Genomic DNA, 17099 nt, shown 5'->3' on the forward strand with positions numbered 1-17099 from the left:
AGAATACTGGAAAAAATATTTTCACATTTTGTTAAAAACAAATTTAAAAAAGTTTCAACGTTGATATTAAGAATCATTATTAATAACTGAGCACCAATAATAATTAAGCAGCAAATCAGCATATTAGAATGATTTCTGAAGGATCATGGGACACTGAAGACTGGAGTAATGATGCTGAAAATTCAGCTTTGATCACAGGAATAAATCACATTTTAAAATATATTCAAATAGAAAACATTTCTCTTAAATTGTTGTAATATTTCACTGTTTTCAAATAAATGCAGCCTTGGTGAGTATAAGAGAAACTTCTTTAAAAATCTTACTGACCCCAAACTTAAGAACAGTAGTGAATAGTAATTCAATAATTGTTGTTAGTAGATCAGTAATTTTTATTCTGTTGTTCAAATTGGTCTAGATTTGGTTAATGATTCAGACCATGAGTCCTGTGCTTCCGGACTCGAGGAAGAGGAAGAGGAAGAGGAAGTGACTGACTCCAGCCAGTGTCACAAAACCTCTCCAACATCCTCCATCTCAGCAGAGAGCGTCTCTGAAGGAGAGGATCACGTCCCCAAGTCTGAGCTCCCAGAGTCCTCTTGGGAGAGTCCAGTAACACTTGAGCTGCAGGCTGATGACTTCCTGTTGGACACAGGATGTGAGGTCGTTCCTGAGGAGCAGGGGTCATTGCTGGAGGAAGTGTTGAGCTCCCTAAAGAGTCCTCTTGTGTCAGGACTAGCACTGGAGCATGAGAACGTGGTTCTTCAGAATGAGGTACCATTTTCATTTTTGGTTTATTTATATGGTTTTGAAAAAAAAACTTGTTTGATGTTTAAATGTATCACTGTAAAATTGTAATAAAATTAAATCCTAACATCTTAAATACATGTGTACATATCTTAATCATAATTTTTAAAATAAATTAAGGAATTTTTTTTTTTTACAAATATAAATGATGTACTCATAAATCTCATTAAAAGTCATGACGGTCTGTGGGGGTCGTCTTTATCATATCATTTCCTGATTTTTGTAAATTTTTTGTGCATGTTCATTGCACCACATCACTTTGATTTGACAGACAAATGCTTTTCATTTTAACTCCCTGTTTTAAGAAGTTTTACTTCTTAAGAAAATAATGTTTATTTACTATACATTTTAATTCAATATTATTAATAATATAGCATAATATACCAAAATAATATAGTAATAATAAAATATTATGCCAAACTGCTCAAGAAATTCACATTTTTAGTTAGGCAGTTGCAGTGTTAATATCATTAACTAAAATTAAAACTATTAAAAACATTTCTGTTAATTGAAATAAATCTGAAATAAAATAAAATATTATTTTTAGTTGAAAAACTGAACGAAAAGAAGTTTAAGTTCAAGCACTAAAATTATTAACTGGAAATAAATTTAAATTTAAATATTCAGTCAACATAAATAGCAATATTACAACAAAAAAACTAATAAAATGACAAAAGCCAATAATGAAATTACAAAAAAATTAAACTACAATCAACATGAAAAATATGAAACCTAAACTAAACAACTAAGCACTGGGCATTTTTTCATCCTGACTTTTTTTTTTACTTTATTCCCCCAAAAATATGAAAATTGTATGTTCAAGTCAGTTATGTATATAAAATGTTTATGTATTTTTGATGTATATTGTGCATATGCATTTGATGCATATTTGAGCGTCATTGACCCACATATTAATTTTAACTCGTGAATTGTAACTCTTGTCCTTGTTTTTTGTAGGTGAAAGACATAAACGGTGGGAGTGTGGTTTCTCAGCTTGAAGAAGACGACAGCGATGATCTTCTCGATCGCTCAAACCCTATAGTGACCACGGAGGAACCGGCTCCTCCGCCTGACTCATCTGTGGATTCAGAAGACATCTCAGAGACCACAGAAGAAGAGGAGCTGTTAGAAGACTCCCAGTCTGCTGATGAAAGCCACCGAGTGCCTGAAGCTGATGCTGACGAACGAGAGGACCCGGCCAAAGAGGACCGAGAGTTCTTTAAACCGCCGAAAGCTTTCGCAGTAAATGTGATAGAAAGAGACGAAGATGAGGTACATGAAGATGTTGTTGAAGAAGAAGCTGATATGGAGAGAGAAACCAAAGACAGTGGAGACGATGTTGAGACAGATGATGAGGTAGAACCTGAGAAAACCGAGAGCTCTACGAATGATGAACCTCAAGAAGCTGGAGGCCAGAGACAAGATGAGTCTTCAGGTGACGACAGAGAATCAGTGGAAGTCAATGTTGAGAACATTTCTGAATCTGATCAGACAGTCAGAGATGATATCTGGAGCTCAACCGAAACCACAGAAGACTCTGAGGTCCTTCTTTCTACGGTGTCTCCTGCGCTCGAGAGTCCGACTCTCCTCTCTCAATCCTCCAATGCTTCAATGTCTCCTCTAGAGCAGGAGGAGGACGCCGAGTCCAGTGAGCCTGATGTGTCAGAAAAACATGAGTTTGTTTCCGAGCATGAGGATCAGCCAGTTCTTGAGTCGCCTACAGGAGAACCACGGAGCAGCGGTGAGGTCCGACCTCGCTTCACCATCGCTCCTGCGTGGCAAAGGTCACTGTCTTCTGGAGGAACCCAAGAGCAGACCGTCCCGGAGACTCCAGAGACTAATGCTTCGTCTCCTCAGACACATGAACTCTTCACTCCCGTAAAAGAGGAACGACCCGTGCCAGATGGAAGTCGAAGTTCCCCATCGCTTCCCATGCAGAGAGAGACGATCCATGTTCACGAAGAGACGAGCCCAGAGAACCCGTTCGGCGTGCGCTTGAGAAAGACTCCCGTTCTGCACCGTTACGGTTTAGATGGAGAATCATCTGGGAGACACACCGAGGCTTCAGGGGCGCAGGAGACACCCGATCAGGACCAGAACGCCAGGAAGCCCGTCTTGCCAAAGAAGCCTGATCTGATAGTTGACGCTGTGATGCCGGCCAGGAAAATCCCAGGTACCTGTATTCTTAAAAAGCTGATTGTGTGCAAAACAAAATACAAATGAATGAGGCTAAATCTTCAAAATAAGATACATTTACTTTAGTTGCAAAATTAAATGAAATACTTTTTCTCATAATTTATAAGACATTCTACCTTTTGTTTAATCTAGTCATAAATGTTTTTATTAAAATCTTATTGTTAATACTTTACTGTAAATTCAATTTAAAAAAATATGTGTATTTTATATTAATTTTTGCAACTAAAGTAAATCTATCTTTTAGATATTTGTACTGGAAATTTAAAATAATTATAAGTAAATAATTCAGTTTAGAAAATGTTTGTGTTACTTTGGTACTTATTTGCACGCACAAATTTAAATGATCAACAACAACTTAATGGCATTTGCAATACATTTAACTTGCATAACTTGACATAAATAAGTTTATAAAGAATATTGGAAATAATACAGGGCATAACTTTATCTAGATCTTGAAAAATTGCTGCTTTATATTATTGTTTAGCATTATTTTTCTCTTCCATTTTGTCATAAAATAATATGATGGTTGATATTTTCTGTCCTTTTCAGATGCGGTGGGCAGAACATCTGCCGGTAGCTCCGAGTCTCCGAGCTGGATCTCTGTGGCCAGACAGAAGCAGAAGAACTTCATGGAGATCTCAGCTGAGAAACTTCCCTCACAGGTGTGCGACAGAAATGTGTCATGAGCAATCTTGCCCGGTTCTCAAGGAGGTGCTTGAAAAATGTCTTAGCTTCATGAAGCAACAGGACAATCAGACACACACACATACTTATTTTCCCAAGCTGCAACATGCAAAGATGACTGTGTTCTGTGCCGTTTTAGTGAAGTGAATCAAGCTCCGTTCCAAAATCAAGTGAGGTTTCATTTCAGTTAGGGTGCCGACTCATTTTCTCTGGTAATTCATATTTTCAGATACAAATGTAATCGATAGGGTTTGTATAGACCTTAAGCGCCTGACAAACATTCGCGCGGCCATCTTTAGAATATTGTCTATGAACTTCCGTTTTTGCGGTAGCTCTGTATATTTGTCATCGCTGTCGAGGAGTAATTAGCTGGAGAATGGATTTACTTATTGTAGAGTAAACGAAAGTCATCATGAGCATTGTAATGTTTAAAGCAGATGTCTTAACAAATGTCAGAAGACCGGGAAGATATTTTTTTTTAAATGCAGTTCATTCATAAATACGTAAAATCGCAGTGAAAATACAAACCGGAAGACAAAAGACAACGAGTGCGGCGCTGAAACGGGGCGAGGCTACAATCTATTGAACATATTGAACATGTACATTTTCCATCATTGTGCTTTTGTTCATCTCTGAAGTACTGTTTATTTTCACTTATATTTAATATGTATCCACTTGTTTTCAGGGGGATGACAAAAGACCGGATTCACCGACCAGTTTATCAAATCCAGTCACCAAAGAGCAACTAGCACAGCCATGTTCACCTTTACAAGGTAATAATCTCTCCATTAGTTTCAGCAAAGCTTTTCTGGATTTTGGTTCGTTCTGTTGGGTCTGAAATGTCCAGAGACCTGCAAAGTTACAAAATATGGTTTTAATCTCTTAATAGCCTGAGGTTGTGTTGTAAGTTTTGAGTGAAAAGGGAAATTGTACCGATAAATGTCTGCCCCCTCGTGGATATTTATTGTAACCGTCTAAATTTAATCTAAATTAACTTCAATTAAGCCTGACAAATATAACAATAGTCAAATTTATTACAAAAATTAATTGAACCTTTAGACAAAATATTTCTTATAAAAACAGCTTATATATATATATATATATATATATATATATATATATATATATATATATATATATATATATATATATATATATATATATAAGAAAAGAAATTCATTGAGTATCACATTTGATACATCAGGCTTTTATTATCTATACATTTTGATATAATGAGAGTATGGAGCTCATGCTTGAGGAGGAAAAACACTGAGCCGTAATTTGTTTCAGATACTATTTATTTACCCCAAATACATATAAATATAATTTCTCACTCTATGTCTCTCAATAATATTTAAATGCTTAGTTTTATGATCTGTAGTTTTAATTCTGGGAGGCAAAGCATTTAATGTAATGTAACCGACAAATAACAATGTAAGATTCAAACAGAGTTCAATTCTGCTGTAATAGTAAAAAGTCATTATTCAGGTGAAATCAGTTCGGTTTTGATTTACTTCAGTTCTATAAATGTGTAAAGTTCGTCAATGATGAAATTAGTTCAATTCATCTATAAAGCAGCTCTGGAGAAAACAGTGAGATGTAATAAAACGCTGTATAAAGGAAGATGACTAATACATTGTTTTTGATTAAACAGTGTGCTGCTCCCTGGAGCTCTCCAACACGTCCATGCTAGAGAAGGACAGCAAGAGAAGCGCTGACCCATCCGCTGCGCCTCTGGCCCAGGACGAGCCCCCCTGGCTGGCTCTCGCCAAGAAGAAGGCCAAAGCCTGGAGTGAAATGCCACAGATCGTCCAGTGAAAGCCCAGCTGGCGTATGGACTTCAGAAGCATTCACAGGATGACACTTCACTGACTTTCTCATCTATATGTGCACACACACAGACATGTGAGCAGTAATAGGAAACATATACAGCCTAATTTTGCTTAATCAGCCCAGTGTCATCTATTTTTTGACGTCATAAAGACTATAGATACACTGTAGACTGGGGCTTATGGGTAATACATTGTATTTGTATTATGATTTGGTTTGCAACAAAACACTCATTTTTTTTAAAACGGACTGTTTAGTCACAGGACTGAGTGAGTCATTCAGATGGAGTGCTTCAAACTGAGGAATGAGTTTTTCATCCTAAAAACCCAGTTTGAAACTGATGATCCGCCATCAAAGCTGTGTTTTTATTTAGGACCGTGTGAATGAACACCTTCACCGCTCTTTACTAAGTAACTTTGCTATGTTATGCTGTAGCCTTTAACGTTAGTAACACAGTTATCATGAATGGAGCTGAAGGTGTCTTTGTATTTATTTATCTCACTCTTGTATGTTTTATGTATTTTTGTATTTACGTGCACAGTTTTGTGACTTGTACATAAAATGTGAACTACAAAAAAAATCCTGAAAAATAATAAAATGGAGTCATGTTTGTTTGATCCGTCTAAAGATACAGATATCAGATTTACTTTCTCTCAGCAGTGCTTTTTTTTCTCTAGTTTTTTTTTATTCAATTGTCCATCTATCTGCTATATCTATTTATCATCTATCTATATTATCTCCCTATCCATCATCTGTCTATTTCTGTGCCTGACTCAGTCTATTTTTCTATATCTACCAATCTATCTATTACCTGTATATGTCTCTGTCTGTCTATCCAGCTATTGTATATCTGTCTATCTATGTCTCTACATCTGTCTTATGATGGTACATATAATTATTTATCATAATATATTAAAAACATCCGAAATAAATCAAGTAGCTGCCCTTTTAAATGTGAGAGTGGCACCATCTACTGGATAAATTACATATCAGTATTAGGATACTCACAATGACAAAAAAATGAAAAAGTGCAGTAGATAGTACTGTATATATTTGGAGACCCTTATTGCCTCAAGGCTCTCTGTTTCTCATTTTTATCCTGTTAGCAAACTCAATATCTACTTTCTTTTAATGGTTACATTACAATAAGGTCTCATTTAATAACAGTTAATACATCAACTAACAATGATCAATATATTTTTAAAGCATTTAGCTTATTAACCTTTGTTAATGTTTATTTAATGAAATAACTAATGGGTTAACTAATAGTAATGTATAAGAACATGCTGAAAATATCATTAGCTAGGATTAATAAATGCTGTATAAGTATTGTACATTGTTAGTTTATGTTAACTAATGTAGTTAACTAATGAAACTTTATTGTAACGTGTTTAACATACTTGTGTCAAATACTATGATTAATGTCTTGTGCTCTCACACGTGTTTCCCAAACAGATATGAATATCATTTTACTTTGAACGGATATATATTGTTTTTTAATATATTGTTAATTTAGTAGACTTTTTTTTTTTAATAAGACACAAGAAAAACATGGCATCTCAAAGTGACGTGATGTAGCGCAGATAAATACTGCAGACGGAATCAAAGAGTATAGTAGAAGATTGACCGGGGTCCTCCCGGGGCGCGACATCTCTTATCTGGGCTGACCAGCCCAATCCCGTGTTCCCCGAAGAGGACATCTTCGCGGGCAATCTCCCGCTCGTCAACGAACCGGCCGGTTCTGGTCATGACGACGACGTGGGCCTTCTCGGGGTCTCAGAGGATGAGGAAGCAATCCCGCCCTCTGGTCTTCCCCAGGCCAACGCCCCCGCGGCCTTGCCTCAGTCCATCCTCCTGGAAGTGTGTGAGCGAGCGACCGCTCGCCTCAACATTGAGTGGCCGGCTCCACAGAGCGCCACCAACCAGAAGAGGGACATTTATCACGGGAAAGTGCTGGGACCCCCTCCCAGTCCGAGGAAACAACTCTTCCCCGTCCTCCCAGCGTGCGCGAAGCACATGAGGCACTACTGGAGCGATCCTCAAGATCTCAAACACGGTCTTGCCGGTCTAGAGGTGAGGGATATCTCAGTATGGGTGATCCCCCCGTTATCGAACCATCCATCACCAGGCACCTCAACCCAGTCCAGGGCGGGCTGCTCGCTCCCCCTAACCCGGTCTTGCCTAACAAAATGGACCATTTTTCTGCCTCGGTGCACCAGGCCGCGTATAGATCCTCGGCCTTGGTTGTCAGGGCCCTGAATGTCTCCTCCCTCCTCTCCGCTTACCAGGCGGAGATTTTGGACAACTTAGGCTAACAGCTGGACAAGGGATCCCCCTCACCCGCGCTGTGGAAGGAGATCATTACCGTTAATGACCTCGTCCTCCGTAACGCTTGTCAGGCCGTCCAAACCGGCGCTCCATGTTGCTTTCTGTGGTGGGAGAGCGCACGCTCTGGCTGAACCTGTCGGGCCTTCCTGACAGTGAGAAGAAGCGCATCGCGGGCGCCTCGGTAGAGCCCGGCGGGGCTCTCTTTGGCCATGCCATCATTATACAGCAAAGATGTGATGACAAGAAGATGGAAGACGAGGCCTTCAAGCTATGCCTTCCCAGGAAGGCGACCCCATGCCAGGCACCTCCTGTGCGTTTGCCTAACCCCCCTGTCTCGGGACGTAATTTCCATCAGGGTAAGGAAAGGCCCCGTAACAAACCCGTCACGACAGAGCAATCCACCCTGTGGGATACCGACTCCTGCCGCGGCAAGCTCTTTGGACTCTCTTCCTGCCCTAGAGCCCCTGTTCAAAAGACAGGGGGTTTCTTATGGAGGGGTCGGCCAACCCCCTCTCGAGGCTGCCCAGCCCATGTGTTTAGTGGACGTTGTGTGTTCTCCCCCCACGTTCAGGGGGTCTGTTGTGAGGAAAAGTGCAAAAGCAGTGTCACCACACCGCACATACTGTGTTCCCCATCACCCAGTTAAAATACACTACCATTCACACTACCACATGTGGACATCGCTAAACATGGATGCCTACCTAGCAGTAACTTGCCATTTTATAGATGACAATGACAAGCTCTGCACTATTTTACTAGGTGTACAGCATTTCCCTAAGAGCCATACTGCTGAGAACTTGGCTACTGGACATATCAAGCTCATGGAGGAGTGGGGCATAAAGGATAAAGTTAAGTGCCTTTGAATCACATTTTGAACACACTGATTTCAAAGTACTACAAGATATAGACAGAAAGGTCAAAATTGTTACAACCATCCCCGGTCTCCCCTATGTTCCTAAATACGTAGCTAAATAACTGTTAACGGGATTCATTTCAGTATGGCTAATGTACCCCTTCATCCTACCCTAATCATAGACTAAACCATTCATCAGAAAACACACACAAATACATGTATACGATGTACTGTGTAAAGGTACACATGCATATATTTCAATCACACATTACTAACCCTAACCCATACACATAATATATTAATTGTGTGTGTGTATATATATATATATATATATATATATATATATATATATATATATGAATGCATGTGTATTTATGTAGGCCTATATGTATTACACAAACCCACATTTTGACAAATATGCATATATACACACATAACCCTAACCCATTTAAATAAATGAATTGTGTGTGCGTGTGTGTATGTATATATAATATTATATATTTTTTTTAATTAATAATATTATATATTACATACATCAGGTTACCGTAAATTAGCTAACGTTAATGTCACGTAAGCTATAGCTGCAATTAACCTAATTATCTTCCAATAAACATTAACTAAAACTGGCTACATAAAATATAACTATTGACTAGATTCACGAGAGGTCGGCTAATGTGTTTAAAAGTTTTTAAAAAATACAGTAATTTCGTTAATTTACCAGCGAGCGTACTTCGGAAACACTGAAAATGAATGGGGTTCAATGCTGGAACTATCAGTGTTTGGAACTATTGGATGCTCCACGACACGCGTTACTTCCGCATTCCAAAGTTCCTATGGCGGTCTATGGGAGTGTCGCAACTCTTTCTCTCTATGGCACTGGGTCTAGCTGTATGATATATTATGACATAAACAGAATAAAGTTCCTCACCGCATGCTGCTATACATGTCATTCATCTCCCTCTAATCAGTCTTTTTGTTTTTGCTCTTCTAAATGATTTTCAGCTTTCACTTTCTGCAAATTGTGTAGCCTTATAGCGATGACCCAGCACCCAAAATACTATCAAAACACTACACAGCCTCCATTCTTCGCGAAAGAAGGATAAAAAGGCGCACATGAAACAAAAACCTTGAAAAAAGATACGATCCGGCCAAATCACAGAGATGTCGATTCGCACAGGACTAATATTATCACAGGACCGCGGTGTTCGGCGAAATATAGTAGGTCATTTGCGGAGGAATTTTTCCTTTAAAAATTACAGACATGGCCGATTCGCACGGGATTAAGATCTCATACAAACTCCGCAATTATTACAAATGACTAGAGGTCACCAGTTATCCCGTGCGAATAGGGCTTTAGGCTCTCTATATAATTAAAAACACTTTTCAGGCAAAGACATTTCAAGTTCGTTATGTTTAAAAAGCTCAAGTAAAATAATATAAAAAAAAATGTAGTGCTGAAAACATAGCAGTATTTATGGTTGCCAAACGGTAGCGTATCATGTTGATAGTTAACGTGATTCTTTCCACCTGTGAACTTGAGAACAACTGATGGCCATCACCTCGGCACAACCAGACGGTTCAAATAATGACAACATGGCTCAGAAAGGTTAGTTCCAAGATTATGTCTAGCAGCATTTGTCCATTTATACACTGTAAACAATTATATGACCAAAAAGTTAGGAAAACATGTGTTTTTACATTGCTTTAACATATTGCTCATCAAAATAAGCAATTTTCCACTTTTTTGATATGCAATATTCAACTCATTTTTTAAGTCAGTTTAATCTAATTTAAGTTTCAATGACTTACACATCCAAGTTGATTAAAAATGTACAAATTTAAAGTAGCAACTTATTTACAGTGTATATTTAATGAAGTTAATACATTTTAAGAAAGGTGTGCATTCAAAAAAAAAAAATTTTGAGGCTGCTATATAGAAACTTTTGCATATAGTGGGAATAAATAACCAATAGCCAATAACCCACAGCCTTAGGCAAATAAGCCAGATTTATTCAGGCAAATATACATCTAATTCAGTTTATCCATATTGTGACCAATAAGGCCAGGGTACATTCAAATGTGGGCTATAGTCAAGTCAGACATTGCCATACTTGCATATCTATGTGTTTCCTAAATAATCAGTGTCTTTATTGTGTTGATTTCGTATTGTTACTGCTGTTGTACAGTTGAACTGAACATTAATATGTCCATGCAATGACAGCCATAAAGCAACAGCAGGCAACATTCAAGGATAGCTTTAATTATACTACATGAAATTCACAGAGCTGTCTGATGGAGTTTTGTCTTCTTGCTTTACAGAGAAAATAAAGCAATTCCTTTTCTGGTCCAGTGAATTATGCAATATATTCAAAGCAGGATAAATCAGACATAAATACTCCCAAGGCTGCTTCAAGTTACATAAAACACTCAGAATGTCATCCCCGAGTCCTCATCCTTCTGTTATCATGAGTCCGTATACTTGTTGTGAGCTTGCTCATCACTCTCTTTTCTTCTTTTCCATGCCTTTGATTCGGCCCTCCAGACTGCTGATTCGGGTTTCCAGACTCCCTCCTCCAACGCTGCTCGTAGCGGCTCCAAACACAGCGCAGACGAGCACTAGTAGGGTGAGTCTCATAGTGGTGACCTCAGGGGAGGCGGCGGGGTCACTGACGATCCGCACAAACAGCCACAGCACTACGACCGCTTTAATCAGCCAAAACACTCTCCGCACAAGCGCCACAGTGACCCGCAGCAGGAAGGACAGCAGCCAGTAACCAATCAGAGCCAGCACAGCACACTTGGTCACAGCAGACACTCCCTCGGCGGTGAAATGAGGGATAGATATCGTCTCTTTGAATAATACACGCACACATAGGAAGAAAAAAAGAACATGTTAATTAGATGTTGCATTTTCTTAAGAAAATGAGTGTGATTTCTCAGCACCACGTTGTCAGAATTTATTGTGCGTCCCCAACGCACAATAAAACTGCAGTCTGGGCTGATCATAAACAGAATGTTTTGTCCTCTGCCATTTTAAAAGCTTGATTTCTGGATTCTGATTGGCTCTAAATGTGGTTATCATTCATCAACTGGAAAAAAAAAATGGATCTGAAAGTGATTCCAAGGATATCGTTTCTCTGTGTCATTATTGTTATAGTTGTGGTGTGGAATTTACTATTCTCATAGAATTAAACCGATTCTTACAATTTTAGTTACAGTCCTTGGCAGGGCTTGACATGCACTTTTTTTTGCAAGTTTTAGTGGTTTTCCAAAGTTTCACTAGCCACAATTTTGACATTGATGCAATGGGGAAAAACTGCCATATGCATATTTTTTTGTATTTTTTTTTGTCTCATAATTTGGCAACAGGTATATTAGACTGCTGTCACTTTAAGACATGAGGTACTGATCCATTACGCTGTTACACATGCGTTTTCTTTCTCAACTGTTCACATTCACTTAAAACAATTGACTGTTTACTTGAATACTCGCCAAGACCAGCATTTTGACACTATTTTGTGTGTATTTAACTGTTTAAACGCAATAGGCGGTGAAAAAGAACTCAATTTAGTACTGAGAGGCGGCTTTATCTTCGCACACTTTCGCACACAAAATTTAAACCCTGTAACACCAACAATATTCACCCGGAGCAACTGAAACAAGTGAGTGAAGGTTTGTGTGTAACTCACTGCTGGAGAGATGAGAGCAAGAAAGAACAGCTGGTATCGTATAGGCTATCTATTCCGCAGAAAGTTAATATTGGAAGCGTTTCAGAATCGATATAACGAAAAATCGATGTTTTTGACCACTACATTGCACTTGTTGTTCACACGACAATGAAATGCTTAAAACTTATCTGTCATTCCACAGATACAAAGTGACAGTCATTTATATCAGCATTACGATAGCCTAACATACGTTCTCTGTTAGTTTTCAACAGAGTTAAAGCTCAAGCTTGCCAGATAATAGAAACGCTTCATGTGGCTTATATTATAATGATAATTACACGCTGAATTACATATATCTTTGATGTCATGCATATTGAAGTTGCATAGACCCTGCGAGATGACCTTTACTCACCGTTCACTCCTATAGCTCGGAGTATCTCAGACACATACACAGCGATGACATTCAGCCCACTGGCAGCTCCTTCAGCAACAAACTTCAGCAACATTTCCACAAACTGAATGAAACGTTAAGGAAAAGAATAGCGGTTAGATTCCAGCACGTGTCTAGGTAGTGAGCATTGAGGGCGGTCTACATCTGAACTCCACTCACAGATCACTGCCTATAGTTGATCATTAACTAACACTGACACAATGCTCGTGTGATTCAATTAAAGAAATGTTTTGGGTTCGATACAAATTCTACAGACAGCGTATTGGACGTACTTTTGACTACAAAAAAAAAGTAACTTTAAAAACTGACAAAATCATGTTTTTTATTAATGCACTTAACAATGCATGTCTATGAGGCAAAACGTTGCATCGTTCTTTCATCTAGAACGGTAGAGGTACAGTAAGGTTTTCTGGTCACAGGCCTGTTTTTATACACTGCAAATACGAATATTTATACAGGATGCAGGCTGTGACGTTTTTAACATTAACATAATTTTTTCTGAAAAATGATTAAATATTATGCCAAACTAATAGGGGTTCTTTTCAAGAAATGTACTCTTTAAAGTTCAAGATAACTAAACAAAATGTACTTAAAAATGAATCGAAATGTGCATGTCGTAAAAGAGATGTGGGTAACACTTTATATTAAGTGTCTGTAACTACTATGTATATACTAACAATTAAAAATAGTAATTTGATACATTGCACGGATTGTGAACAAACATATTTTTACATTGTACTTGTATTTTAAAATGTTGCATGTAATTACAGCTGACAATAACAATACAACATCAACATAATAAGTACATTGTAGTAAACATTTGTTGGGTGGGGGTGTGTGTATGTACGTAGTAGTTAAAGATGCATAATATAAAGTGCAAACGAGTTGTGTTTTGAGTCATTAAATGTACGAATTGCACTTTTGATGTATTTTTTTGAAATAAATGAACAGATCCGGAGAAACAAATATGAGTGTCATGTCGTAATACAGTATTTGGCTCAGTGTTAATTATATGTGTTAGGCTGGTAAATCATAGTTCCACTGTTGCTTTTACATTTACAAAGTAGCTTTTATTTAGTCAATAACAAAATAATAATTTCTCTTATTGTTGGGCACATGCATTTGATGGTAATATTAGTCAGGTTTAATGTTTGATTATGAGGGCATTTTTGTATAAACAAAATGTATTGAAGCTTGTTTCCGCCACGGAATAAAACAATTTAAAAGACAATTGCAACTTTTTATCTCACAATTCTGACTTTTTGCGAGATATAAAGAACCTTTTTTATTATTTATTCAGTGGTGGAAACAAGCGTCCAAACAAATGTGATATTGTGTTGATTGTCACATGATGTTCAATGTAAAATCTGGGTTGAGAACATGCGAATTAAGGCTGGAATACACTAAACGACTTTTAAATCTGAAGACTGACTTTGGTTTTTAGTTTCTAATTCTAGCATCCTTCAGTTAGAATGATAAAAGTCGAGTAGTGTATTCCAACCTTTAGACAACTTCACAGCTCAAATAACACATCATTGTAAGGATGATTCAAAGTGAATCGATATATGAGCTGCACATTTCGAGTTTAAGACTTCCAGATGTCATTTATTTTAGTACATCTATTATTTTCCACTGTAAGTGCATAAAGCATGATTTTTGCTTGTTTTTACAAGATTCACTCGTACTGAACCCAAAACATACTTTTAAGTGGTGATAAGATAACCCATCAGCTGACTGGGATCAAACAAAGAAAGCAGGTTTGGAATCTAGCTTGAAGGGCTAAGGAGGAGGGCTAATCTTTAATAGTATTTGTACGAGAACACACCACAATCTTAAGAGGTGTGTGTGTGTGTGTGTGTGTGTGTGTGTGTGTGTGTGTGTGTGTGTGTGTGTGTGTGTGTGTGTGTGTGTGTGTGTGTGTGTGTGTGTGTGTGTGTGTGTGTGTGTAGCTGCCAAAGTGACAGCTGGGCACTCCGCTTAACTCAATCACTCACACACATGCGCAGCTATCACACAAACATTACTTGTGATCAAATACACTCCTCTCTGGCATAAGGTCACCACATTTGGTGAAGGACGAACACAAACAAACGTATACACACAGAGAGAGAGTTTGTGTATGACATCATGAAGGGAGTTAATGGGAAAATAATCACTGAGCAAAGTAGCATTGTTTGGCATTCTGGGCGGGAGCCAGCAAGCACTTGCGCACCTGTTCTGGCATTTTTTTTTTCTTCTCAATAGCAGTTGTCGCTTACACACACACAAACAAACACACAGTAACACAAGGATGAGCAGTGCACGTGTCAAAGCAAGTGAACTAATCAGTCCGTGGGACACGAGCTCTGACACTTTTACTTGTTCTTACCATAGCAACAGAATAGATGTTCTCTGGGCCAAAAACTGAGTCAAGGTACAACACAGCATTCTGGGTCAAAGAGAGGTGGGTGAGGGGGACACAAGCAGAGGAAATTAGGCCAAAGGATGAGTGGAGGAGATGAGGGGGTTAAAGAAGGATTAACATGATGGAGAGATAAAAGTAGGAAGAAAACCGTGAATAACACAAACCAAAAGTATTCATTCATTAGTGAAGGTTCAGTTACAAGGTAACCAGAATTCAGTAACCCAGCTAATAGACATGTTCAAAGAAAGTATTGCTAATGTTTATAATAATATTATAAATCGGTTATATTATAAGAAAACGTTCTCTGAATGTTTTAACGTTCTAAAAATTGTATTTTCTTGGTTATGTGAACGCTAAGGAAACATTCCATTTTATCATTTTGCAAACATTATGGAAAACTTCTGAATGTTTATTTTAACCTTCCATGAATAAATATTTTTTTGTGCAAACGTTCTGAGGACATCTTTAAAGACCAGATATATTCAGATAACCAGAATATTTTATTAACGATACTGGAAGAACGTTTGTTTTGAGAGAACTTTGCCAGAACGTTAGTCAAGTCAAGTGTTTAACAACCATACATTTGTTTAAAAAATGTTTTAAACCATCACAAACGAGATCTATTCATCGCATTTTTTTCACCGGCTAGATGTCTTGAATGGAGTCTCATGCTTCTCAGGTGTTTCTAGGCAAAAACCTGTGTCTGCTCTTAAGTTTTTAAGTGTGCTCAGACGACAGATTTCAGTAAACTAAAATATTTCAAATTTTCTCAATATCCAGCAAACGTCACATTTTGTATCTATTTTCAAGAGAAACGCTTGAAACAAAGTTCAATGAAACAGTTTAATGTAAGCGCACTAACGTAGGCTACCACTATGCAATATTTTGAACGGTTAAATGAGTGATATTTTCCTGTAGAATAAATAGCCAAATTGCTAATCTAAAAAAAAAATAAAAAAGTTTTACCTCGACACAAATCTCAATCACATGGGTGCCAACAATGGACTCCACGTATCTTCTCAACCAGTCCAGAGGTTCCAGAATAACAGACATAAAATCATAAGAGCCTGAATTGAACTCTTCAGCAAACCCATGACAGAAGACTGAACGAAACAGAACCAAGAACCCAAAGTACAGCAGCTTTTCCGAACTTCTCGAGGCAACGTTGTGAACAGACATCCTTATGCAGGACGAGCACACGACTTCTGACTTGAGAAAATAAACTTAAAAAAAACGATGTGCACAATAGCTCGATAGGTTTGTCCAGTGTTCTTTTCTTCTTTTTTACAAAACGTCTATGAATAAAAAAAAATATCTACTAGTAGTTCCTTCCTACAAAACTATATTTCATGGCAGAGCAGATTGCAGTCGCTTCAAGAAGTCCACGCGCACGCGCTTGACAAGGGCACTTAAAATAGCGTTAGATGACTGTATATGGTATCGAACAACAAAGCGTTTACACATAGATAAAATAAGATGCAACTGAATTTTGAAACTGTCCACTGGAAAAAAACGAGAGTTTTTAAACGCGCAAAAGTCTTAAGAGAACGAAGCTTTTCATTGAGCGAATATCCGAAATGAATCTAGTAGCCTATTTGAAATTCTGTTTAAATGTTAGTGTTTGAAGAGCTCGTCTTGCACGATGGGGTAAAGTTTGAACACTATTGTTGGACTACAGACATGTTAATACGGTTATGCCTCCGCCTCCTGCATTCCTGTGCCATGCAGGGAAACACAGTGGTGGCACTTCAAGCGAGCGAGCGACGCGACAGTAACGCTCGCGAGATGTTTATTATGAGATTCACAGTTGCGCCCGAGGTGCGTGAAGATCTGCACGCTGGGACATGTGCTTTTTCAATAAATACAGGATTATGGAGTAGTACC

At 38.0% G+C, this 17099-nt stretch overlaps 2 protein-coding genes across 8 annotated transcripts in view; one reads left to right on the forward strand and one right to left on the reverse strand.

The window, feature by feature from the left end:
* LOC143744342 (uncharacterized) overlaps positions 1–6138 on the forward strand; it is a 45182-nt gene extending 39044 nt beyond the window's left edge. For all 6 annotated transcript variants that reach the window (XM_077235768.1, XM_077235765.1, XM_077235764.1 and 3 more), the window contains 5 exons: positions 416–768; positions 1759–2974; positions 3547–3659; positions 4367–4454; positions 5336–6138. In XM_077235768.1, coding sequence (XP_077091883.1) covers positions 416–768; positions 1759–2974; positions 3547–3659; positions 4367–4454; positions 5336–5499 — 1934 coding nt within the window. In that variant the 3' untranslated portion in view covers positions 5500–6138. The remainder of the gene's footprint in view (positions 1–415; positions 769–1758; positions 2975–3546; positions 3660–4366; positions 4455–5335) is intronic.
* Positions 6139–10681: 4543 nt separating this feature from the next.
* On the reverse strand, positions 10682–16988 carry LOC143744346 (voltage-gated monoatomic cation channel TMEM109). Of its 2 annotated transcripts, XM_077235770.1 has the most exons (4): positions 16182–16988; positions 15180–15239; positions 12773–12875; positions 10682–11542 (listed from the first exon to the last, which is right to left on the reverse strand). In XM_077235770.1, exons 1-4 carry the CDS (start codon positions 16392–16394, stop codon positions 11190–11192), a joined length of 729 nt encoding a protein of 242 aa, XP_077091885.1. In that variant the 5' UTR covers positions 16395–16988; the 3' UTR covers positions 10682–11189. The 2 variants fall into 2 exon arrangements, with proteins under 2 accessions (XP_077091885.1, XP_077091886.1); XM_077235771.1 differs by lacking the exon at positions 15180–15239 and having other exon boundaries at positions 16182–16939.
* Positions 16989–17099: the final 111 nt, after the last annotated feature.

The sequence above is a fragment of the Siphateles boraxobius genome, unplaced genomic scaffold, assembly GCF_051911475.1.
Source record: "Siphateles boraxobius isolate OS27281-9 unplaced genomic scaffold, OSU_SipBor_1 2, whole genome shotgun sequence".
NCBI lineage: Eukaryota > Metazoa > Chordata > Actinopteri > Cypriniformes > Leuciscidae > Siphateles > Siphateles boraxobius.